Source organism: Hylobates moloch, unplaced genomic scaffold (assembly GCF_009828535.3).
Source record: "Hylobates moloch isolate HMO894 unplaced genomic scaffold, HMol_V3 SCAFFOLD_16, whole genome shotgun sequence".
Taxonomy (NCBI): Eukaryota; Metazoa; Chordata; class Mammalia; order Primates; family Hylobatidae; genus Hylobates; species Hylobates moloch.
Window position 1 is genome coordinate 31398086 of NW_026652291.1, and position 24234 is coordinate 31422319.

A 24234-nucleotide genomic window follows, 5' to 3' on the forward strand; every position below is an offset into this window, starting at 1 on the left:
CGTCGCACTCAGAACTCCCGCAGGCCCCCCTACGTAGTGCGTCCGGAGCAGAGAACTCCAATCCCGTCCCGCTTCCGCGGCGTCCTCAGAACCGGAAATAAAATGCGCGAAGAGAATAGACCAATCGGAAAACGAACCTTGCCTCCTCGGGCGGGATGGATCGGAGGCTGCCCTGGAAGCCAATCAGACGCCAAAGCTAGAAAGGGGTGGGCCCTGGCACCGCATAGCTCTCGCTGCCGCCGCTGCTGCCACTATCGCTGTCACTGCCGCTGCTGCCTCTGTCCAGCTGAAATTACCGTGGGGAGGCCTGAGGGAGCCCCCGGAGGTGCGGAGGGGAGCCATCAGGTGAGGAGAGAAGCGAGACTGCCACCGGGAAAGGAATCCCAGAGAGGAAACTGTTTGGCGTTGCCTTGGAGACAGACAGCAGGGGCGTGATACGGAGGGGCGTGGGATTAAAATGAGCGTTTAGGGAGCAGAAGGCGGACTCTGACTTGGAGACCTGAACCTCTCGGACTTCATACGAGGCTCTTCATAGATATGTCACTCAGTTTTCGCTTATCCTCTTAGTACTCTATGACCAGTAGTACAATTGTCGTCCCATTTTTGTAGAAGAGAAAACTGAGGCACAAAGAGATTAAGAAAATTGCTCCCCAAATTTGGCCAGGCGTGGTGGCTCACGCCTATAATCCCAGCACTTTGGGAGGCCGAGGCGGGTGGATCACCTGAGGTCAGGAGTTGGAGACCAGCCTGGCCAACATGGTGAAACTCCGTCTAAAAATTAAAAAAAAAAAAAAATTGGCCAGGCGCGGTGGCTCACGCCTGTAATCCCAGCACTTTGGGAGGCCGAGGCAAGCGGATCACGAGGTCAAGAGATCGAGACCAGGCTGGTTTCCATGGCAAAACCCCGTCTCTACTAAAAATACAAAAATTGGCTGGGTGCGGTGGCTTACTACTGTAATGCAGCACTTTGGGAGGCCGAGGCAGGCGGATCACCTGAGGTCAGGAGTTCAAGACCAGCCTGACCAACATGGAGAAACCCTGTCTCTACTAAAAAAAATACAAAATTAGCTGGACATGGTGGCGCATGCCTGTAATCCCAGCTACTCGGGAGGCTGAGGCAGGAGAATTGCTTGAACCTGGGAGGTGGAGGTTGTGGTGAGCCGAGATTGTGCCATTGCACTCCAGCCTGGGCAACAAGAGCAAAACTCTGTCTCAAAAACAAAAACAAACAAAAAAATACAAAAATTAGCTGGGCATGGTGGTGCGTGCCTGTAGTCCTAGCTACTCGGGAGGCTGAGGCAGGAGAATCGCTTGAACCCCGGAGGCGGAGGTTGCAGTGAGCCCAGATGGCACTACTGCACTCTAGCCTGGCGACAGAGTGAGAATCCGTCTCAAAAAAAAAAAAAAAAAAAAAAAAATAGCCAGATGTGGTGGCGCGTGCCTCCAATGATCCACCAGCCACGGCCTCCCAAAGTGCTGAGATTACAGGCGTGAGCCAGTGCGCCTGGTGGACCCCAAATTATTAAAGACAGAAAGTAGACTGGCGGTTGCTTAGGGCTGGTGGGGTGGGGTGTGGAGGGTTAGGGGAAATAGGAAGTGACTACTAAAGAGTATGGCGTTTCTTTTAAGGGCGATAAAAGTGTTCTAAAATTGTGATGGTAGTTGCACAACTGTGTATATACTAAAACCACTGAATTGTACACTTTAAATGAGTGAATATATTGTATAGAAATTATATCTTAATAAAGTTGTCTTTAAAAAAAAAGAAAAAATGTGCCCAAGATCGCACACTATAGCAGAGCCAGGGCTAGGGTGCATACATACTTCTGACTCTTACCCTGGATTTTAGTAAGCCTGGCTCCTCATCAATCAAGTGTCAATTCAAAATTCCTCCACAATGAAAAATAAAAATCAGCCCAGTACTGAGAAAGTATAACTCAGACTGTCATAGGCATAGATAATGCCAAGAGCAAGAACATCAGGAAACAGTGTTTCTCTCAGGGCCATACCATAGGTGCAAAATTACTAACACCCCTTCTTCCAAATGATAATGCTTACTGATCAATTACCCACCCTACTTTATTCTTCTCACCTTTTGAATAAGAATTGCCGTTGGGCGGGGCCCAATGGCCCACGCCTCTAATCCCAGCACTTTGGGAGGCCAAGGCAGGCGGATCATTTTAGCTCAGGAGTTGGAGACTAGCCTGGGCAACATGGTGAAACTCCATCTCTACAAAAAATACAAAAATTAGCCAGGTGTGGTCGTGCGTGCTGTAGTCCCAGCTACTCGGGAGGCTGAGGTGGGAGGATCATCACCTGAGCTCAGGAGGTTCAGGCTGCAGTGAGGCATGATTGCACCACTGCACTCCAGAACCTGGGTGACAGAGCAAGAACCTGTCTCAAAAAAAAAAAAATTGCTTAATCATTCACTTAACTAAATTGTCCCCACTTCATGACAGCACCATTCCAGAGTTGATACCTGGCTCCCTGAATCAATCAGGGAAGCCAACCCTATAAAAATCACACCCTCGACCCTAAGCCCTATGGTTTTCCGTAGTGTCCTGCAGCAAGTTAATAAACCTAACTGATGTACTGATTACAAGTACATTCCTAATAACCTTAATCTGATGGACTTTATCAACCAAAAAGTTTTCCATAGGCACTCCATCTTTTTATAACCTCACAGTTTTTATGGTTTTCACGGAATTTATTATCATCTTATATTATCTGTCTCCTCTTACTACAGTGTAAGCTTCATGAGAGTAAGGACCTTGTTTGTCTTGTTCTCAGCCAAGTGCCCAGTGCACATCAGGCACCCAGTAAATATTTTATGAGTGAATGGAGTACTGAAAAAGTTAATTGTGTGTCCCACTTCTTAAGACATTGCTCTTCCAGCCAGACCATACTGTCTGTCTTGTTAATTATCCATTCCTTTTTTTTTTTTTTTTTTTTTTTTTGAGACGGAGCATTGCTCTTGTTGCCCAGGCTGGAGTGCAGTGTCGCAGTCTCATCTCACTGCCACCTCCGCCTCCTGGGTTCAAGCGATTCTCCTGCCTCAGCCTCCCCAGTAGCTGAGATTACAGGCACCCGCCACCACACCCAGCTAATTTTTGTATTTTTGTAGAGATGGGGTTTCACCATGTTGGTCAAGCTGGTCTTGAACTCTTGACCTCAGGTGATCCACCTCCCCCGACCTCCCAAAATGCTGGGATTACAGGCATGAGCCACTGCACCCGGCCATCATCCATTCCTTGACAGAGTGCAAATTAGCTAGAACATGAGGAAAGCAGAGGAGTAGAGATAAGGGAAGGGGGAGAAGGAAGATGAGCAAGAAGTAGGTAAAACCCAAGTAAGGCAGAGTGTGGCCATCATGATGGGCAGGATTCCTGGAGTACAGGGGTCAGAAAGCCTGGCACAAGTGAGGTACTCTGTAAAAGCTTACTGCACTGTATGGCGTAGGGAACCAACTTCAGCTCTTCGCTTCCCTCTCCATCCCTTCAACCAAGCACACTTCATAGACCAAGTTGTGAAATTTCTTTAGACCAAGAAACACACCTTATTTTTAAAAATTCCTCCCAAAGTGTTAGGATTACAGGTGTGAGCCAGTGCATCTGGCAGACCCCAGATTCTCCCCAGTCCCTAATATACAGAAGCTTATTCAAAGTGAAATTATGATTTGAATACCTTTGAAATTATTGTTTGACCCACAGCCTATTTCTATTCTATTTTAGATATTTCCCCCCAAGTCCTCCCCGGACACAGAGGCAGGAGAGGAGCTGTCCGGGGATGGGCTGGTTTGGCCCAGGGCCAGCAAACTTGACGAGTTCCTCAGCCCAGACGAGGAGATAGATTCTACTTCTGACTCAACTGGGAGCTTTTACCAGACCTTACAGGTACTGAAGCAGAAAGGCAGACGGTGTCCGTTGGAGTCTCTCTTTCAGTCTGACCCAGAGAGTGATGAAAACCTCTCTGAAGATGAGGAGGACCTGGAGACTTTCTTCCAAGACAAGGACAGGGGGATGGTGCAGGTCCAGTGCCCCCGGGCTCTGAGGTAAGGCACTGCAGCTCCACGGCTGCTTCACTCCACACCTCCACACAGGTCACGTCATGTCTCTGGGCTTCGTCTTCCTCTGTAAAGCAAAGAGCACTTCTGCAAGTTGCCATTTACTAAGGCTCTAGCTGAGAATCAGCTCTTGGTTCCAAACAGGTGTTCTTATTGCTCCCCAGGAATCCTAAATCACTTTGGGCAACACTTAGTCCAGTGATGCACTGGAATTAATTAAAGGGAAGCCTTTCCTCAGGCGCAGTGGCTCACACCTGTAATTCCAGCACTTTGGGAGGCTGAGGCAGGCGGATCACTTGAGGTCAGGACTTCGAGACCAGCCTGGCCAACTTGGTGAAGCCCCGTCTCTACTAAAAATATAAAAAAATTAGCTGGGCGTGGTGGCAGGTGCCTGTAATCCCAGCTACTCAGGAGGCAGAGGCAGAGAATTGCTTGAACATGGGAGGTGGAGGTTGCAGTGAGCCAAGATCACGCCCAGCTTGGGCAAAAGTGCAGGACTCCATCTCAAAAAATAAATAAATAAACAAATAAATAAATAATAATAATAAAAAAATTACAGGGAAGCCTTTCCTAAATACACTTTCCCTGAGAATGACAACAAAGTACCTTTATCTTGGTTAAGTCTTAGAAAGTAAATATTGAATGAGATAAAGTGTACATTATCTCATTACTTTACCTTTTTTAATATTTACTTTCTCCTCCAATAACCTGGTAAGTAGACATTAATTTTTGCCATTCTACATAGGAGGAAATTGAGGTTTTAACAGAACTTTGCTTAAAGTTTGAAGCAAGATTTAAACCCAGATCTGTCTGACTCTAAAGCTCTACTCTGCTCTTTGTTCTCTCATATGAAATATTAGAGTGCAAAAGTGGCAGTTCTGGGATCAATTCTGAGAAGAGACTTTCCATTAGGGCTGCCAGTGGTGGGTGGGTGCAGTGGCGGGTGGGAAGGTCATGGACATGGAGGCCTGTGGGGCTATGGTGTTAGGCTGAGCAGCCAGCTTTGACCAGTGGGAAGGGAGGACCGGGGAGGAGGTCTGGAGGGAGCAGGGCCTCCTGACTGCCCTGTCCACCACTCACAGATCTGCTTTCTTCCCAGGTGTGGCTCCACAAGGCGCCGCAGCTCCCTGAGCAACCTTCCCTCCAACATTCCCAGGCCTCAGACCCAGCCACCCTCAGGCACCCGGCCTCCCTCCCAGCACAGAAGTGTCAGCTCCTGGGCATCATCCATTACTATCCCTCGGCCATTCCGCATGACGCTGCGTGAGGCCCGGAAGAAGGCCGAGTGGCTGGGCTCACCTGCCTCCTTTGAGCAGGAGAGGCAGCGGGCCCAGAGGCAGGGCGAGGAAGAGGCCGAGTGCCACAGGCAGTTCCGGGCACAGCCTGTGCCTGCACATGTCTACCTGCCCCTCTACCAAGAGATCATGGAGCGCAGTGAGGCCCGAAGGCAGGCAGGGATCCAGAAGAGGAAGGAACTGCTCCTCTCTTCTTTGAAGCCCTTCAGCTTCCTGGAGAAGGAGGAGCAGCTAAAGGAAGCTGCTCAACAGAGAGACTTGGCTGCCACAGCTGAAGCCAAGATCTCCAAGCAGAAGGCCACCAGAAGGATTCCCAAGTCCATTCTGGAGCCAGCCCTTGGGGATAAACTCCAGGGTAAAGACATCCTTGCCACCTTGCTGCCTCCTGCCTCGGGGAACCAATCCCACCATAGGGATTTAGTCAGGGCCCAGGGGTCTGCCTGGCTTGGAGATTTGCTGCTTGGTTGGACCCATTAGAGGCTGCATGCTTAGTGCAGGCCATTGGGGAGGGTTAGGTCTGTCTATACAATCGGGACCTGTATGGAGCAAGGAGTGAGAGGTCCCACAGTGTCCCCAAGGCTCGTCCTGTTGACATCTGAGTGAATGCACATGAGGGCCTCTGCACCAGCACAGGTGCAGGAATAGAGAACCAGTGAGACAGCTGAGGACCAGCTTGGGCTCGTGCCACCACCAGCACACTGCCCTGAGATGCTCCCCAACGGCTCCTTCATCCTGGTGAGGTAGTGACAATCGCCGAAATTACCTGGGGGATGATTATTTACGCATTTCAAAAAGTATAGCTCCAAATAAGGGGCTCAGGCTTTATGCACTTTTCGGTAGCATGTGCCATGCTCCAGGCACTGTGCCATGGTGAACACACAGACATGGAGTTTGTAGGTATGTGAGGAAAACAGGTAAAGACAAATACATACAAACATGGCGAGTTATTTACAAGGATTAAAAGGGGAAACATGGAAACATATATCAGAGGGACCTAACCCGGGGATTGGTGAAGGAAGGGAGCAGTTAGGGAAGGTCCCCTGAGAAAATGGGCCCTGGGGCTGAACTGAAGGAGGGGTGAAGAGGGAGGAGAAGTGGAGCAGGCAGAATGTGGCATGGAGGGGAGAGAAAGCGGAGCATCTGCAAGGGATGGAAAGGTAGAGGTCTGAGAGAAGAGGGAGTGGGAAGGGAGAGGCAGGCATGGGCCAGACATGAGGAGCTTTGCAAGCCACGTTGGCAAGTCTGGACTTCATCCCAAGGGCACAGGGGAGCCACTGAGGGATTGAGGCAGGGTGGCCCATGATCAGAAATACAGTTCAGAAGGATCCTTCTGATTGCTGTATAGATAATCTGAGAGGGCAGCAAGACTGGAGGGATGCTGAGCCAAGAGGAAGCTATTTCACAATTCAGTTGAGAAGTTATGCAACTGGTTGCAGGGATGAAAAAAAGAGGATGGACTGGAGAGAGGTTAAAGGGGAGGAAATGACAGAACTTGTGACTGATGAGAGACACGGAGGAGTCAGTGATGTGGGCAAAGGGCCTGGGCAGCTGGGTGGATGGTAGGGCCTTTCTCTGAGATGGGGAAACCTGGGAGAGGAGCAGGTGACTGGCCCACTTCCTCTGCTTCATCTCTGAAGAAGCAGTCACAGAAAGTGCTCGGTAAGTGTCGATGGTCACTGCTTCTGCAGCCTGATTGGCACAGGCAGTGGTGTTCTGGATGACATTTATTAACAAGCTCTCCAGAAAAAAAAAAAAAAAAAAAGGAAGCTGGTTTGTAATGTTTGTTATTTTCTGTGGCATAATTACTCCTATTAAGGCCATCTGCAAGCATCCCACAGGATGTTAATGTGTCAGAATTCCTGAAAATTCCTAGTTGCCTCCAGTACACTTACAGCTAGTGTGTAAGAGAGGGAAAGTTCTCCAATCCTGTAGGTTTCATGCTTGGTCCTTTCTTACCCATCACCATCCTTTCTCCACAGAAGCTGAGCTCTTCAGGAAAATTCGCATCCAGATGAGAGCCCTGGACATGCTCCAGATGGCCTCTTCCCCTATCGCCTCCTCTAGTAACCAGGCTAACCCACAGGCCCGCACAGCCACCCGAACCTGGCAGGAAAAGCTTGGGTTTCTGCACACTAACTTCGGATTCCAGCCTCGGGTGAATCCTGTGGTCCCTGACTATGAGGGCCTTTACAAGGCCTTCCAGAGAAGAGCAGCCAAAAGAAGAGAAACCCAAGAGGCCACTCGCAACAAGCCCTTCTTGCTGAGGACCGCCAACCTGCGCCACCCTCAGCGGCCCTGTGATGCTGCCACCACCGGAAGGAGGCCGGTGAGAGCCCAGGCAGCTGTGGGAGGGTCAGGGCTGCGGCCTGAAATACAGGGTTGGGGCCAGGTCTTCCTGGAAAGCACTTCTCAACAAGGTTTTCCTATCTTTTTTTTAAACACCAGCTCAGTTGTAAGAAGATTCAGTTTCCTATAAACTCCAGACCACAGCCCAGCCTGGGCAACACAGAGACCCCATCTCTAAAAAAAAAAATACAGATTTTGCCACATGTGGTGGCATGTACCTGTAGTTCCAGCTATTCAGGAGGCTGAGGTGGGAGGACCTTCTGGCTGCAGGGAGCCAAGATTATGCCACTGTACTCCAGCCTAGGCAACAGAGTGAGACCCCATATGAAAACAACAACAAAAAACAGGCCAGGCGTGGTGGCTCACGCCTTTAATCGCAGCACTTTGAGAGGCCGAGGAGGGCAGATCATCTGAGGTCAGGAGTTTGAGACCAGCATGGCCAACATGGCAAAACCCCATCTCTACTAAAAATACAAAAATTAGCCGGGTGCAGTGGCGGGTGCCTGTAATCCCAGCTACTCCAGAGGCTGAGGTAGAATTGCTTGAACCTGGGAGGCGGAGGTTGCAGTGAGCTGAGATTGCGCCACCGCACGCCAGCCTGGACAACAAGAGTGAAAGTTCATCTCAAAAACAGAACAAAACAAAAACAAACCATAGGGACACTTCTTTTCCTCCCTTACTCTAGAAGGATTTCACAGAAATAAGTCCAAGCAGGCCTGAGACGCAAAGAGTTGGGATCAGTTGTTGATGTCCCTATACCAATTTCAAGGAACTCTTCTCATTTGACTGAAAACTTTAGGATTGATATCCAAGTCTTGGCTTGGTTATGAAACTTGAGATCTCATTATCCTTGCCTTATTCTCAGGAAAAAAAATGAGGATTCTCATTTTCAGTCCTTCAGTGAAGCCGAATCCTAGTAAAGATAGAAAATGGCTGGGCGCGGTGGTTCACACCTGTAATCCCAGCACTTTGGGAGGCCGAGGTGGGTGGATCACCTGAGGTCAGGAATTCGAGACTAGCCTGACCAACATGGTGAAACCCCATCTGTACTAAAACTGCAAAAATGTAGCTGGGCGTGGTGGCTCACAACCTGTATAGTCCCAGCTACATGGGAGGCTGAGGCAGGAGAATTGCTTGAACCAGGCAGGTGGAGGTTGCGGTGAGCTGAGATTGCAGTGAGCTGACATTGCGCCACTGCACTCCAGCCTGGGCAAAAGGGCGAGACGAGACTCTGTCTCAAAAAAAAAAAAAAGGAAAAGAAAAAAAGATAGAAACTAATCACACATGCTGTCCCACCAATACCAGCCTTTGTTTCTTCTAGGATTCCCCACAGCCACCAGCTACACCCCTACCAAGGAGTCGTTCTCTGAGCGGCCTTGCTTCCCTCTCTGCCAACACTCTCCCTGTGCACATCACAGATGCCACCAGGAAGAGGGAATCTGCAGTCAGGTGAGTGGTGGTCAGGCTGCACAAGACCCATGCTCTGATTCTGGCCCCAAATGCTGGAAACCTCCCTGCCGAGGGGCTTCCTTTCCTGTTATCAGAGATACCTCAAGGGGTCAAAGGGAATTTTCTGATCAGGACAGGAAAAATTGCGGTTCTCCACACCTGGTGCTTGGAGAACAGCTAGCCATCATTCAGCACATATTCACAGTGGGCTTATTCTGTGCCAGGCACAGTGTTAAGGCTGGAGATCTTGGGGAACCTACAGTTTATTATCTAGTCTGAAATACAGAAAAGCAAAGAAGCAATGGCCATATTTTTTGAGTAGTGCAATGATGGGGGTAAAGGGGACTGTGAGGGCACTGGGCAGCCTGGAGCAGGGGGGTCTTGTCTTGTGGAATAGATGTCTAAAGTGAAACTGAAGAACAAGGAAGAGTTGGCCAGACAAAGCCTGGAGAGAAGGAAGGTTCCAGACAGACAGAACATGGATAAAAGCCCATGGGTGAGAGGAAGGGAGTGGTGAGGAACAAGAATTCAGAGAAGTATGTTAGCAGGTGGCTCAAGTTGCCACAAAGATGAGACATCCATTGCATAGATTTGAGATTCTCTGAGATTCATCTTGGGAAGATGTCAGAGTCTGTTGGGCAGCAAGAGCCTGCTTATTTTTAACTCTTCAACTGACCTGACTCTGTTATGATGTTGTTCTCATTAAGCCAGCCCCCAGCAAGGGTTCTTCCACCAGGCTTCTGAGCTGAAGTAGGCAAGAGAGGTCATGGTGTAACAGCAGCTTAGGCCAGGGAGAGGACTAATGTCTTACTGCCTTCCCATGGGGCACGTAGGGGAGTACTCAGAACCTACTTGGATCTTTAAGCCCCACAGCAGGGATTGTAGAAAAGTATTTATGGTCCAAGGGATACTCCTTTCTTCTTCAGACTTCAGTTAGACCTACTAAATCAGGGCTAATTGCTCAGTATCCTGAGGGCCCAAGAACACAGGCCTCCTGAACAAAGAGACTGGCCTACCTATAGAGGACATCCACATCTGCTTTCCAGCCACAGGGAATCTGACATATTAACAGATTAAATTTTCATGTCCTTCTTCCCAGTCTGTCCATTTGAATATAAACATCCAAATGTAAGAGTCTTGATTGATTTTCCTTTTGGGAGAACTCAACATATTACTTTGTAGATAACAAACCAAGTGCTACAAGTTGAACCCAGATAGTCTGCACTGAAGGAGGCTCATTTCCAGTTCTCTCTGAATGTGCAGATTTGTATTCCCAAAGGACCATGAACCCAGACACCTTCCAGCCCACTGTTTACAGCAGAGTGGTCAAGGCCAGAGGCTTGGGAGTCAGAGGTCCTGGTCCAATAGGGGCTTTTCCACTGGCATGCTGGGTAGCTTTGAGCAAGGGGCTTACCTCCTTTGAGCCTCAACCACCTCCCCTATAAAAAGGGAATTTAGTATTTACCTCATAATGCAGTTATGAGGACAATGTGAAATGTAATGGTACTTGGTTCATAATAAGGAGCTCAGTAAATGGTAGCTATTAGTATTATTTTGTATCCAGATAGGCGAAGACCTATTGAGTGTTGGACTATTTAAGTAAGGAGATATATATATATGTTTTTTCGAGACAGAGTCTTGCTCTGTCGCCCATGCTGGAGTGCAGTGGTGCAATCTCAGCTCACTGCAACCTCTGCCTCCCGGGTTCAGTGATTCTCCTGCCTCAGCCTCCCAAGTAGCTGGGATTACAGGTGCGTGTCACTACACCCAGCTAATTTTTTTTGTAGTTTTGGTAGAGACGGGGTTTCACCATGTTGGCCAGGCTGGTCTCGAACTCCTGACCTCGTGATCAGCCCGCCTCAGCCTCCCAAAGTGCTGAGATTACAGGCGTGAGCCACCATGCCCGGCCTAAGTAAGGATATTTTAACTGACATTTCTCCAGTTCAGTAAATGCACTTCTAGGGTAGGAAGTCACTGTGTCCCTAGTGCTGGAAAGGCTTCATCTACCAGTGCATTTAATCCTAGAATTTTATTATTTTTAAAAATGGCAGTTGAGGTAAATTACATGCCCCATTCATTGAAAACACCAACTTACTTTCCAGAAAAGGTTACTAAGATTGCTTTTCTTTTATTTTATTGATTTTTTATTATTTTTTGAGATGGAGTCTCTCGCTGTTGCCCAGGCTGGAGTGCCGTGGCACAGTCTCGGCTCACTGCAAGCTCCGCCTCCTGGGTTCACGCCATTCTCCTGCCTCAGCCTCCCGAGTAGCTGGGACTACAGGCGCCCGCCACCGCACCTGGCTAATTTTTTGTATTTTTAGTAGAGACGGGGTTTCACAGTGTTAGCCAGGATGGTCTCGATCTCCTGACCTTGTGATCCGCCTGCCTCAGCCTCCCAAAGTGCTGGGATTACAGGCATGAGCCACCGTGCCCGGCTATTTTATTTTATTTTTTATTATTATTTTTTTGAGACAGAATCTTGCTCTTGTCACCCAGGCTGGAGTGCAGCGGTGCGATCTTGGCTCATTGCAACCTCTGCCTCCCGGGTTCAAGCAATTCTCTTGCCTCAGCCTCCCGAGTAGTTGGGATTACAGGTGCACACCACCATGCCCAGCTAATTTTTGTATTTTTAGTAGAGCTGGGGTTTCACCATGTTGGCCAGGCTGGTCTTGGACTCCTGACCTCAGGTGATCCACCTGCCTTGGCCTCCCAAAGTGCTAGGACTACAAGTGTAAGTCACCACACCTGGCCTAAGATTGCTTTTCAGTACACCCAGGTTGGTAATCTATACTCTTTTTCTGCCTCCTTCCTTTAGAAGCGCACTTGAAAAAAAGAACAAAGCAGATGGGAGTATTCAGTGGCTGGAGATACACAAAAAGAAGTCTCAAGCAATGTCCAAATCTGTGACCTTGCGTGCAAAAGCCATGGATCCCCATAAAAGCCTGGAGGAAGTGTTCAAAGCAAAGCTGAAAGAGAACCGGTCAGTGTCCTCTATGTGTCAAAAGGGGTGCTTGCCTTGGGATCCAACAGACCACTGGCCTATTGCCAGAAAATGCAAAATAGAGTTATCGGGGTAGGTAGGCTCCTGTAATCACAGCAGGGTCATGATTTTCCAACTCAGATAGGAATTTACAATGTACACGAGAGTTACACTGCTTTACTGGAAATGAAGGGTATTCTGGATTAGAAAAGATGAAATTCTTTCTAAAAGTCTTGCTAATTCCAGGAACAATGACCGTAAAAGAGCGAAAGAATATAAGAAAGAACTGGAAGAAATGAAGAAGCGACTACAAACAAGGCCCTATCTCTTTGAACAAGTTGCCAAGGTAAAACTAAACCATCATTTGTTTTCTTTCTGCCTTAGATAAAAGGGCTCTGAAAAATTATGAAACAATTTTATTATGTGGGTATTAAAATTTTCCTTGAGGCCCAGAAATTCTAATTTCATTACTACCTTCTTTTCCCAAAATAACTAGTACGATAGAGAATGCTGCTTATGTTGATTTCATCCAAGAGTGGACTCCAAAGGCATCGGTAAAGGGATATCTCACTTCCTAGAGCTTTCACTGTAGTCTACCATTCAGATTTCATCAGATTGGGCATTAGACCCCAGAGACACAGGGACCATTTGGCTCTTTCTATGCTCTGGAGCCACTGTTCACAGTGCTGGAAAGGTATCTCTCCTCTGGCAGTGCTGCTGGCCCTGGGCCTCCCCAGCCTCTAGAGCTGTGGTACATTTATAGGTCTCCAAGCATTAGGATGCCCGCAAACACCCCACAAGGCTCTCTGTAGACTAAGTGACTTTCAGGCTGGAAGCCTGAATTTTTTTTTCTTCTTATGTTTTGTATGCGTGTGTGTGTGTGTGTGTGAGTGTGTGTTCCTTGTGGAACAGGGCTAACCCATAGGCAGTATACCCAAAGTATCCTGGAAGAGTATCATTTTAAGATACTCTCTATAGACTTAGGGACGTTGGACTCAGCTGAGATCTCCATAAGAATGTAAGGATGCTCTGTTTCTATTGCATTAGGCTCTGTGGATCCCTTTCCTCTCCAGTTTCAGACAAGTTGGGGTTCCCTAGTGACCTAGTTCCAATGGCAGGGCATTAGCTCCATCTTATAGTTAGTACATTGTCTAGGCATTTGCTGGCTCCACTTCCTCCCCGCTCCATAAATCTTTCTCCTCTCACACACACAAGCACACATGGTCTTGGATTTAGTTAGCAACTTGCATTGTTCAAAATCTCTCATCCTTCTTTATGTTAATGTTAAGCAAGCTCACTCTTCAGATCTCAACAGATCTTTCACCTCTCTAGGAAAAATACAAAGTACTGTATGATTTTGTTCTTGAATACTTAAACAAAAAATAATATTCTTCTGGTCCACATGCAGACCATCTGTCCTTCCAATAAGAGTCTTGGTGTATCTTATTTTCTATTTTATTTTAGTGGTCCTGATAATGGTTTGTTGCTTTAAAATCTTAGAAGGTTTTTAGTCCATCCTTTTAAATCTGGGTCTGATTTGTCTCCCAAAAGTCTCAGTCATTGCTTTTCAAAATTGTGGCTCCCAAATCAACAGTTTGGCATCTCTGGGGAGTGTTAGAAATACAGAATTACAGTCCTCATCTGACACCTACCAAATGTGAAATCTGCATTTTAACAAGACCTCAGGTGATTTATATACACATTAAGGCTCAAAAACAAGGGTTAAATAATTTTCATGCAAATCTATGCCCCACAATAAGGGTGGTGGTGGTTGTGGCAGTATTGTAACAATACTGATTAAGTAATTTAGAATTGTCTGGTAATTCATAAGACAGCTACAACAGATTAATTTCCATCCCACAGGATCTAGCCAAGAAAGAAGCAGAACAATGGTATCTAGACACCCTGAAGCAGGCTGGGCTGGAGGAAGACTTTGTGAGAAACAAGGGTCAAGGCACCCGGGCTGTTCAAGAGAAGGAGACCAAAGTCAAGGATTTTCCCAGGTAACCTGAAATGTTGCTGTCATTCTGCAGCTCTCTAAATTGTCATACCCAGTAATACCACTGGGAGGAAACTTTAGAATAGCCACTGGTATTTTGAGATCATAATCCTGTATTTATATAACATTAATAAGTAATCCAGAGATCTCCAAGTAACACATTTGAATTTAAGAGAGTGGTGCAGTTGTGAATAAAATCTGACAAATTGTTTCGTTTTCTTCCATTTTGAAACAGATCATTTTCCAATTCCAGTTCCGATTTCATGAGCTGAAACTATTTCTACTTTATTTTTGAAGAAAAATCATGTATATTTTGACTTCTTATAAAACTATAAAACTTTTTCTAGCACTGAGACCCTGCTGTCACCCAGGTTAGGGCACCTGGCGTATCTGTCATCGTAACCCCTTCGGTTCAGATTATCTGCAGTGGCGCGATTTCCAGCTCACTGCAAGCTCCGCCTCCCGGGTTCACACCATTCTCCTGCCTCAGCTTCCCAAGCAGCTGGGAATACAGGCGCCCGCCATCACACCTGGCTAATTTTTGTGTATTTTTACTAGAGATGGGGTTTCACCGTGTTAGCCAGGATGGTCTCCATCTCCTGACCTCGTGATCCACCCGCCTCAGCCTCCCAAAGTGCTGGGATTACAGGCGTGAGCGACCGCGCCCGGCCCTCCATAACCCATTTTGATATTGAGTCAAAGGGATAAAATAGTACTTATTTCCCTTATTCTCAATTGTTTTGTATCTTAAATCCTAGCAGCCCCTACCCTAATTCCTATCTCAGTTTTATACCCCTAGAAATTTTCCTTTACATCCCATATAAAATAGTAATAATGTTGAGACTCTTTTTTTTTTTGAGACGGAGTCTTGCTCCGTCGCCAGGCTGGAGTGCAGTGGCGCAATCTCGGCTTACTGCAGTCTCCGCTCACTGCAGTCTCCGCTTCCCAGGTTCAAGTGATTCTCCTGCTTCAGCCTCCTGAGTAGGTGGGACTACAGGTGCCCACCATCACACCCAGCTATCTTTTGTATTTTTAGTAGAGACAGGGTTTCACCACATGTTGGCCAGGATGGTCTCGATCTCTTGACCTCGTGATTCACCTGCCACGGCCTCCCAAATGCTGGGAGAGACCGTTCTTAAACCTTACACAGTGCTTTAAGATTTTCTTTTTTCAGACTGGGCACGGTGGCTCATGCCTGTAATCCCAGCACTTTGAGAGGCCGAAGTGGGTGGATCGCTTGAGCCCAGGAGTTTGAGACCAGCCTGGGCAACATGGCAAAACCCTGTCTCTACAAAAAGTTAAAAAAAAAAAAAAAAAAAATTAGCTGGGTGCAGTGGCACGTGCCTATAATCCCAGCTACTTGGGAAGCTGAGGTGGGAGGATTGCTTGAGGTGGGAGGGTTGCTTCAGCTGGGCTGTCCAGGCTGCAGTGAGCTGAGATCATGCCACTGCACTCCAGCCTGGGTGAGAGTGAGACACTGTCTGAAAAAAAGATTTGTTTTTCATGTTTTAATTTATTCTGCAGGTTCCAAGAAACTACAAAACTCAGCATCAGAGATCCAGAGCAGGGTTTAGAAGGATCTCTAGAACAGCCTGCAAGCCCCAGGAAAGTACTGGAGGAGCTGCCTCATCAATCACCAGAAAATCTCATATCACTTGCTTGATCACTACACTTAAAATTACTGCTTTTGAAAAATATTAAGCATCTAACTTGGGTTTGAGTCAAGGCAGGGAAAACTTGGGTTTTGAGTCATGGCTACTGCTAGAGGATGAAGAAATGAAGTGTCGCAGATTAATAGGCCGGGCACAGTGGCTCATGCCTGTAATCCCAACACTTTGGGAGGCTGAGGCAGGCGGATCATCTGAGGTCGGGAGTTTGAGACCAGTCCAGCCAACATGGCAAAACTCCATCTCTACTAAAAATACAAAAATTAGCTGGGCGTGATGACACGTGCCTGTAATCCTAGCTACTTAGGAAGCTGAGGCAGGAGAATCACTTGAACCCAGGAGGCAGAGGTTGTAATGAGCTGAGATCACGCCACTGCACTCCAGCCTGGGCAGCAGAGCAAAACTCTGTCTGAGAAAAAAAAAGAGCAGCAGATAACAGGGAATAGTTCAAGGAAATCAAAGTGGGGAGGCTCAGGTGGAGGGATGGTAACCTAAAGTTAAGGGTTCCTGCTTTGTGCCTCACACTTAGAGAATAGGTACAGAAAAGAGAGCACAGACCCAAATGCCTATAGGGGCTAGTGCAGAAACATAAATGCATCCATGGAGCGGGTGTAGACAGTAGGAGATAGTAGACACTGGAAAGTATCAAATCCTGCTGGAATATAGGCTCAGAGTTACTACATCAACTACATTTTCATCAACCCAGAAATGTGTATGCTATCAACTAATTTAAAAATTACTTAGAAATATTATATGGGCAAAATAAAATACATCTGCATATCAATCAGATCTAGCCCATGGGGGATGAAAAACTTACAACTTCTAGTACAGGGTTTCTTATCCTCAGTGCTATTAATATTTTGGGCCACCTAATTCTTTGTTGAGGATTGGGGAAGGGAACTGTCCTGTACATTGTAGAATGTTTAATAGCATCCCTGGCCACTACCTGATAGATGCCAGTAGTACCCCTCTCCCCAGTTGTGACAACCAAAAATGTCTCCAGATGTTGCATATCCCCAGGGGGCAAAAATGTCCCTGGCTGAGAACCACTGCTCTAATATAAAAGGCTGCATGAAGCAAAAACTGGCATTCTAAGAATACAAGTAATTGCCATGAACACAGTCTACATACTATGTGATTATGCATGTCATTAATAAGAATTTAAAACAATTCTCTCCTGTTATCTGTTTAGAATGTGCCTGTGTGTTTATGTGAGCATGAGGTTCATTTTAAATAAACTTAAAATTTCCCAGACAACCAAGATTTTCTACTAGTAGGTGAACTTTGGAATACTTTTCTTCTCACCAATAATAATTGGATATTCTGGCTCGGTGCAGTGGTTCATGCTTGTAATCCCAGCACTTTGAAGGGCCAAGGCAGGAGGATCGCTTGAAGCCAGGCGTTCAAGACCAGCCTGGGCAACACAGACCTCATTTCTACCAAAAAAAAAAAAAAAACAAAACAAAAAAAAACAAAAAGTTAGCTGGACTAGTGGTGCATGCCTATAGTCCTAGCTATTCAGAGGCTGAGGTGGGAGGATGCCTTGAGCCTAGGAGTTCAAGGTTACAGTGAGCTATGATTACACTACTGCACTCCAGCCTGGGTGACAGAGCAAGACCCTATCTCAAATCATAATGATGATGATTGGATATTTTCTCAGTAGCTGTGGAGATAGGATGATAGCAAGAGTGCCTGCTCTAACTAAAGCACCTTTCTCATGCTTTTTTTAAAAAAACTATCTTTCTGGAAAAATTCAAAAAGTATCTGTTTTTATTGCCATTTTCTCAGATGTATCTTTTTTGGTGGTGACAGAGTAATAATCCAATAACTATCACCTGGGCTTAAGAAATGACGACATTCTTGTTGTTTCCTAAGACTCCTCGGTTCAGTTTTACCTGCATGGAATCCTAAGAGTAAATCAGTACACTATCTTAAAGGGAAAGATTAAATTCTTAATCGCTAAGAAAACAAATTTTGTATAAAACCAGAGCCAAAGGACTGGGCTGTTTTGTTTATTTAAAGGAAAACCTGAATCTCTGCATCATGTAATTTTTAACTTTAAAAAAACAAAAACATGAAACCCCTCTTAACATGCTACTGTATGTTCCATTAACGAAGAAAGCAAAGTGACCAAGTAGAAGTGTATAGGACAAGATAGTACCTCAGCCTGGGCCAAGGGGAGATTCAAGTAATTTATTTTTTTGCAGCCCAGTGGCAGAGAGTCTCTTACTCAGGTTGCTAAAGGGAGAATGTAACAAGAGAATTGACATCACTCCCTTCTTCAAAGCAACAAGGCATCTTGAAAACTCAACTTCCTGGTGAAGCTCTGTTGTTGGTAGCAGGAATTATTTCATCCATGTGAAAAGACAGCTGAGTCTGGGATGAAAACTCTTCAAAGGAAAACCACCCCTCAACAGTCAGAATGAAGAACTTCAGCCAACACATAATCAAATTCACTTCTGGTCTATCCCAGAATTTTGCAGTGGGAAGAGAGGTAGGTACAGTTTCCCAGCCCACAGTCATTGCTTCATTCCTTGTCTGGATCAGATGGTAGTTAGAAAAGAAGCTCTCCTACATCCATCTTCTATACCGGGAAAGAGAAAGAGTGGCAAAAGCAGAGTCTTGTGCCTTCAAAGATTCATTCTGGTTCTGTTGTGGGCTAAGCCATCCTGTTCCCAGTATATGCATTTTGAGATCAGATAGAGCTGCTCTTCCAGGAGTCAGCACCCACGCTCATGTCCGTCCTTCAGTTAAATCTCCTTGGTTTAGTAACTGTAAAAGATTGAAAGCAAATCTAGAATAGGTTACAGTTGAATTATAGAAAAAATAATTCATAGTAAAAAGGATTAAGAGTGGAGGATGGAGAATGCACTACAGGGGTTAATGAAGTCTGTCTACTTCCAAAGAAAACACATGCACAGACTGATCTCACTGTGGCCTTGGGAGAGCACTTTAGCCATGTCATAAGGCTGGCATTTTAACCCTGGCAATCAAATATTCTGAGTCTATAAGCCAAACTATTGTTTGTGTAGTTACCTACTCACCAGTCAGTGACAGAGGAATCTCTAACAGGGAAAACAGAAATGGTGGAACCAAAATCTTATACGTGTCAGCCAAAGGATAGGCTGAAGGCTCAAGTAGAAGGAAATAGGAAGAGGAGCTGTTCCTTTATAAGTACTATATGAGAGCTGAAACCTACTCATAAAGGATCTAGGGGTTCATTGGGCTTAAAAGAATGATAAGCCTAAGGGACTCCTGCATAATGGCAACTACCACTAACATTCTACTCTATACACAAGGCTCTATTCAAAGGAGTTTTGAAATAATGAAACTGGCTTCCATTTTAATATAAAAACAAAATGAGGCTGGGTACAGTGGCTCACATCTGTAATCCCAGCACTTTGGGAGGCTAAGGCAGGAGAGCTGCTTGAGACCAGAAATTTGAGACCCACTTGGGCAACACAGTGAGGCCCTGTCTCTACAAGAAAATTTTAAAAATTAAGCATGGTGGTACATGCTTGCAGTCCTAGCTACTTGGGAGGCTGAGGGAGGAGGATCACTTGAGCCCAGGAGTTCAAGGATGCAGTGAGCTATGATCATGCCACTGCACTGCACTCCAGCCTGGGTGACAGAGTGAGACTGTTTTCGGACAGACAAAAATGAGATGGGAACAATTCAGTAAAATGCGGAACAAAAACTGAACTTATTAAAATCTAATCAAATAAATTCTTCAGCTTGAGATGTATTTACTTGGTGATCCTAATTTGGATGAAGGTAATTTATACAGTAGAATTTAATGATTGGGCTGGGCACCATGGTTCATGCCTATTAACCCCACCACTTTGGGAGGCTGAGGGAGGAGGATTGCTTGAGGCCAGAAATTTGAGATCACCCTGGGCAACATGATAAGACACCGTATCCACCAAAAAAAAAATTTTTTTTAAAGAGTTTCATTATATGGAATTTAAACACATTTAAACAAAATGAAGAAAAATTAAACCTTAAAGAAACCACATATTCCATTTGATGCTGTGTGGCAGGAAAGTTAAGAATAGTGTGTTTTTAATGGAGGCCAAGATCCAGATCTTTGCAGTCAAACTTAGCAAAGGTACTTTATGAGAAATATTATAGAATTTGTAATTTCTATTTTTGCCTTGTTTTATTTGGAAAGCATTCTAAGATGTAGTCAAAACTAGCTGGGAATCTCTTATACCGGTTCTTGAGTTCAAGAATGTGAACTCAATGTAAATATGGAGCCCCATTTAGGATGACATTTAGTAAGTATGACAGCCCAAAAGCCCTGGGGGTCCCAGTTGGGCCTGTGCAATGAGTCCTCCATCTAATTTTCAGATGTGGCACAATAATGAGGAAAAATAAAGATTGTCCACCTGAACCAGAGAGGTGACTTGTAGTTTCTGATATTTTTCCCATGGTAATTTTTCTTTCTTTTTTTTTTTAGACAGAGTCTCGCCCTGTCACCCAGGTTGGAGTGCAGTGGCGCGATCTCGGCTCACTGCAAGCTCCGCCTCCCGGGTTCATGCCATTCTCCTGCCTCAGCCTCCCGAGTAGCTGGGACTACAGGCGCCCGCCACCACGCCTGGCTAATTTTTTTGTATTTTTAGTAGAGACGGGGTTTCACCGTGGTCTCGATCTCCTGACCTTGTGATCCGCCCACCTTGGCCTCCCAAAGTGCTGGGATTACAAGCGTGAGCCACCGCGCCCGGCCTTTTTTTTTTTTTAAATAGAGTTTGGCTCTGTCACCCAGACTGGAGTGCAGTGGCAAGATCATGGCTCACTACAGCCTCAACCTCCTGGGCCCAAGTGATCCTCTCACCTCAGCCTCCCAAGTAGCTAGGACCAGCTAATTTTCATTTTTTTGTAGAGATGGGGTTTTCCTGTGTTGCCCAGGCTGGTCTCAAACTCCTAAGCTCAATTGATCCTCCCACCCCAGCCTCCCAAAGTGCTAGGATCACAAGCATGAGCCACCGCACCCAGCCTCTCATGAAAATTTCTGATAACAGATTTGGTTGTTCTCTGATATTCTTGATAAGCTATTTTTATTTTTAGAGCATATTTACAGGAATTACAAGTTCATCAGTAGACTTTGATCTATACTGCTTGGTGATCTCCAAAAAGGTGAAATGGACATGTGTTGCAAATAGCCTTCACCTTCTCTGCCACCTGAAAGTTCTTAAGGAATCAACATTCCTCACTGGAGAAATGGCAAGTTATTACCTAGATCTTGGATGAGGAAGAGGACTAAGCCTGGAACCCTGAGGGCCTCAGAGCTTGAAAAAACACTGAAGTTATTGGAGGATCCAAACTAGTGAAGAAAGAAAAGGAGGGGATAAGCAGTGGAAATGCCTGTGATAAGAGGAGGAGAATAACAGTAAAAGTGAAGAAAACACAAAACAAGTGAGGCTCAGACAGAGATATGGTATGTTCGTAAATATACAAAAACCCATGAGGAAAAAGTGACAGTGTAGGATTTTCAGCTACATCAAGGACAGCACTTTCCCCTTTGTGTTATTAATATTTTTCTAAGTGTTTTGGGCTTCCATTATGAAACTGGGTTTTGTGCCCTCCTGAAGACCATACTTCCTTTTTTTTGTTTGATTTTTGGGATAGGATCTCTCCCAGGCTGTAGTGCAGTGGCAGAATCATAGTTCACTGCAGCCTCGAACTCCTGGGCTCAAGTTGATCCTCCTGCCTCAGCCTCTGGAGTAGCTGGGACTACAGGTATGCACCACTATGTCTGGATAATTTTTTAAAAACTTTTTGTAGAGACAGGATCTTGCTCTGTTGTCCAGGCTTGTCTCGAACTTTTGGCCTCAAGTGATCCTCCCACCTTAGCCTCCAAAAGTGCTGGGATTATAGATATGACCCACCACACCCAGGTCTTTCTTTTGTTTTTTAGGCAGCCTGTGTTATGCTGTCTCCTTGAGGCTGTAAGTGGGCAGCACCTATTATACATGGATGCTCTGAGGCCAATTCCAAGACTCATGTGCCTAGGTTCTAGGGAACAAATGTACTATTACTGGATATTCTGAATACACAAATCTGATCATGTCATACCCTACTTAAAACCGTGCAGTGGTTCTTCAGTGCCCCCAGGATAAAATCATGCCTTGTAAGACCTTTCAAGAGACTAGCTTATCTTTCCAGCTCTCAATTTTCCTCTCCAGTCCATCTCTTCATCCCATGTCCCATCACACTCAACCCTTTACGGTTCCACAGAGGCCCTCTACTCCCTCACCTTCTACTTTTGTACACACTGCTGTCCTTCTGCTTGTTATATTCTTCCAACTCCTTCTACTTCTCCATCAAGATGATTTCTATTCATCCCTCCCATCTCAACTTAAACTCTAAAACATATTCTCTGACTTCTCCCAAGACTGGAACGTACTACACTTAAAAACTGCCAGTTTAGGCTGGGCACAGTGGCTCATGCCTGTAATCCCAGCACTTTGGGAGGCCGAAGCAGGTGGATCACCTAAGGTTAGGAGTTTGAGACCAGCCTGGCCAACATGATGAAACCCCGTCTCTATTAAAAATACAAAAAATTAGCTGGGTGTGGTGGCGGCCGCCTGTAATCCCAGCTACTCAGGTGTCTGAGGCATGAGAATTGCTTGAACCCAGGAGGTGGAGGTTGCAGTGGGCCGAGATTGTGCCACTGCACTCCAGCCTGGGCAACAGAGTGAGACTCCGTCTAAAAAATAAAAAAATAAAAAATTGCCAGTTGATTCATCAGTCACTTCTCCCATCCTAACCTCTCTGTACAGCGCAACTCCAGGGGCACCATATATATAGTTATGAAGGTCCTAATTCTGCCTATAAGCTATCTGAGGCAGAGACTGTGTTTTGTTTACTGTTGTATAACTAGTACCCTGCAGAATTCCTCGCACGTACTAGGTATGTGGTAACTAACCGCTGAATGAATTAAATTTTCATACATCTGGCATTTATTTGGGTAATGTGGAGAATTTTAAAGATATTTACCAATACAGGAGAGAAAAGCTCTGAGGTTTCAAATATAAAAAAGAAAAGGCTAGGTGCTGTGGGTTGGCTTGCTCGAATAATAATGTGTACTAGGTAAAAGAAAAATGAGATGGTTTTCCTGAAATGACGATTTCAGGGCAACCCCATGGTTGATGAGAGAAGTATTTCTTGTATAAAAGAATCACAATTAGGTCAGGCGCAGTGGCTCACGCCTGTAACCCCGGCAGTTTGGGAGGCCGAGGCGGCTGGATCACCTGAGGTCAGGAGTTCAAGACCAGCCTAGCCAACATGGTGAAACCCCGTCTCTACTAAAAATACAGCCAGGCATGGTGGCACATGCCTGTGGTCCCAGCTACTCAGGAGGCTGAGGCAGAAGAATCGCTTGAATTCAGGAGGTGGAGGTTGCAGTGAGCCGAGATGGTGCCACTGCACTCCAGCCTGGGCAACAGAGCAAGAATCCATCTCAAAAAAAAAAAAAAAAAAAAAAAAAAAAATCATAATAAACACAGAGGAAACAAGAGAATTAGGATATGACCATTTTGCAGGACTTAATGAAAAACAGATCTAGGCTATGATCAGTAATGGTTGCCAAAACCTTTACATAACCTACCAGTCAATCTTAAGATCAACTGATTATCACGTGCCTCCTGATGAGATGTAATAGGAAGCAAGAGTATCATTTATGAAATATTCTTGCCAAGGGGGAAAAATTGAATCTAATCAAACCTCTAAATGTAACTACCAGTTTTTAGGAAATACAGTGGATAGAGAAATTAATATTAACAAAAGGAGTCAATCAGCCAAAACCAGAATGTGGGAAAATCTTTAGGACAAAAACTCCAATTCCTGGCCGGGCACGGTGGCTCACGCCTGTAATCCCAGCACTTTGGAAGGCTGAGGCGGGTGGATCACTTGAGGTCAGGAGTTTGGGACCAGCCTGGCCAACGTGGTGAAAGCCCGTCTCTACTAAAAATACAAAAATTAGCTGGGCTGGGTGGCAGGTGCCTGTAATCCCAGCTAATTGGGAGACTGAGGCAGGAGAATTGCTTGAACCTGGGAGGCAGAGGTTGCAGTGAGCCGAGATCGTGCCACTGCACTCCGGCCTGGGCCATAGAGTAAGACTCAGTCTCAAAACAAACAAACAAACACCCAATTCCTTACATAGATAACCATACTGAAAAATAAAAAAAAGGAGGACTATTATAAAGAGAATTAAGAGAAATATTAACCAAATGCAATATACAGACATTGTTTGAATCCTGACTAGCAAACCAACCATAAGATATTTTTGAGGGGGAGGAAAAAAAAGAACATAGACTATTAGAGGATACAATAAATTATTGTTATCTTTGTTTGAAGTGGTAAAGATATTATAGTTTTTTTAATATTGTATCTGTTAGAGGCATATACTGAAATATATACAGAAGAAATGACAT

The 24234-nt window shown here is 45.6% G+C and overlaps 2 protein-coding genes across 5 annotated transcripts in view; one reads left to right on the top strand and one right to left on the bottom strand.

The window, feature by feature from the left end:
• The first annotated feature begins 13 nt into the window (after positions 1-13).
• On the top strand, positions 14-17800 carry FAM161B (FAM161 centrosomal protein B). Its single transcript, XM_032180269.2, has 9 exons — positions 14-345; positions 3732-4051; positions 5163-5713; positions 7338-7684; positions 9026-9153; positions 11969-12133; positions 12380-12479; positions 13997-14136; positions 15657-17800. Exons 1-9 carry the CDS (start codon positions 103-105, stop codon positions 15793-15795), a joined length of 2133 nt encoding a protein of 710 aa, XP_032036160.1. The 5' UTR covers positions 14-102; the 3' UTR covers positions 15796-17800.
• Positions 17801-17972: 172 nt separating this feature from the next.
• ZNF410 (zinc finger protein 410) overlaps positions 17973-24234 on the bottom strand; it is a 47574-nt gene continuing 41312 nt past the window's right edge. For all 4 annotated transcript variants that reach the window (XM_032180272.2, XM_032180270.2, XM_032180271.2 and 1 more), the window contains one exon: positions 17973-18571. In XM_032180272.2, coding sequence (XP_032036163.1) covers positions 18533-18571 — 39 coding nt within the window. In that variant the 3' untranslated portion in view covers positions 17973-18532. The remainder of the gene's footprint in view (positions 18572-24234) is intronic.

What these genes read in the sequence shown, in the direction of transcription:
- FAM161B (XM_032180269.2), top strand. Translation starts at nt 103, where the DNA reads ATGCGCGAAGAGAATAGACCAATCGGAAAACGAACCTTGCCTCCTCGG. An exon ending in GTGCGGAGGGGAGCCATCAG is followed by an intron (nt 346 to 3,731) that starts GTGAGGAGAGAA and finishes ATTCTATTTTAG; the next exon opens with ATATTTCCCCCCAAGTCCTC. An exon ending in GCAAAGCTGAAAGAGAACCG is followed by an intron (nt 12,134 to 12,379) that starts GTCAGTGTCCTC and finishes TGCTAATTCCAG; the next exon opens with GAACAATGACCGTAAAAGAG.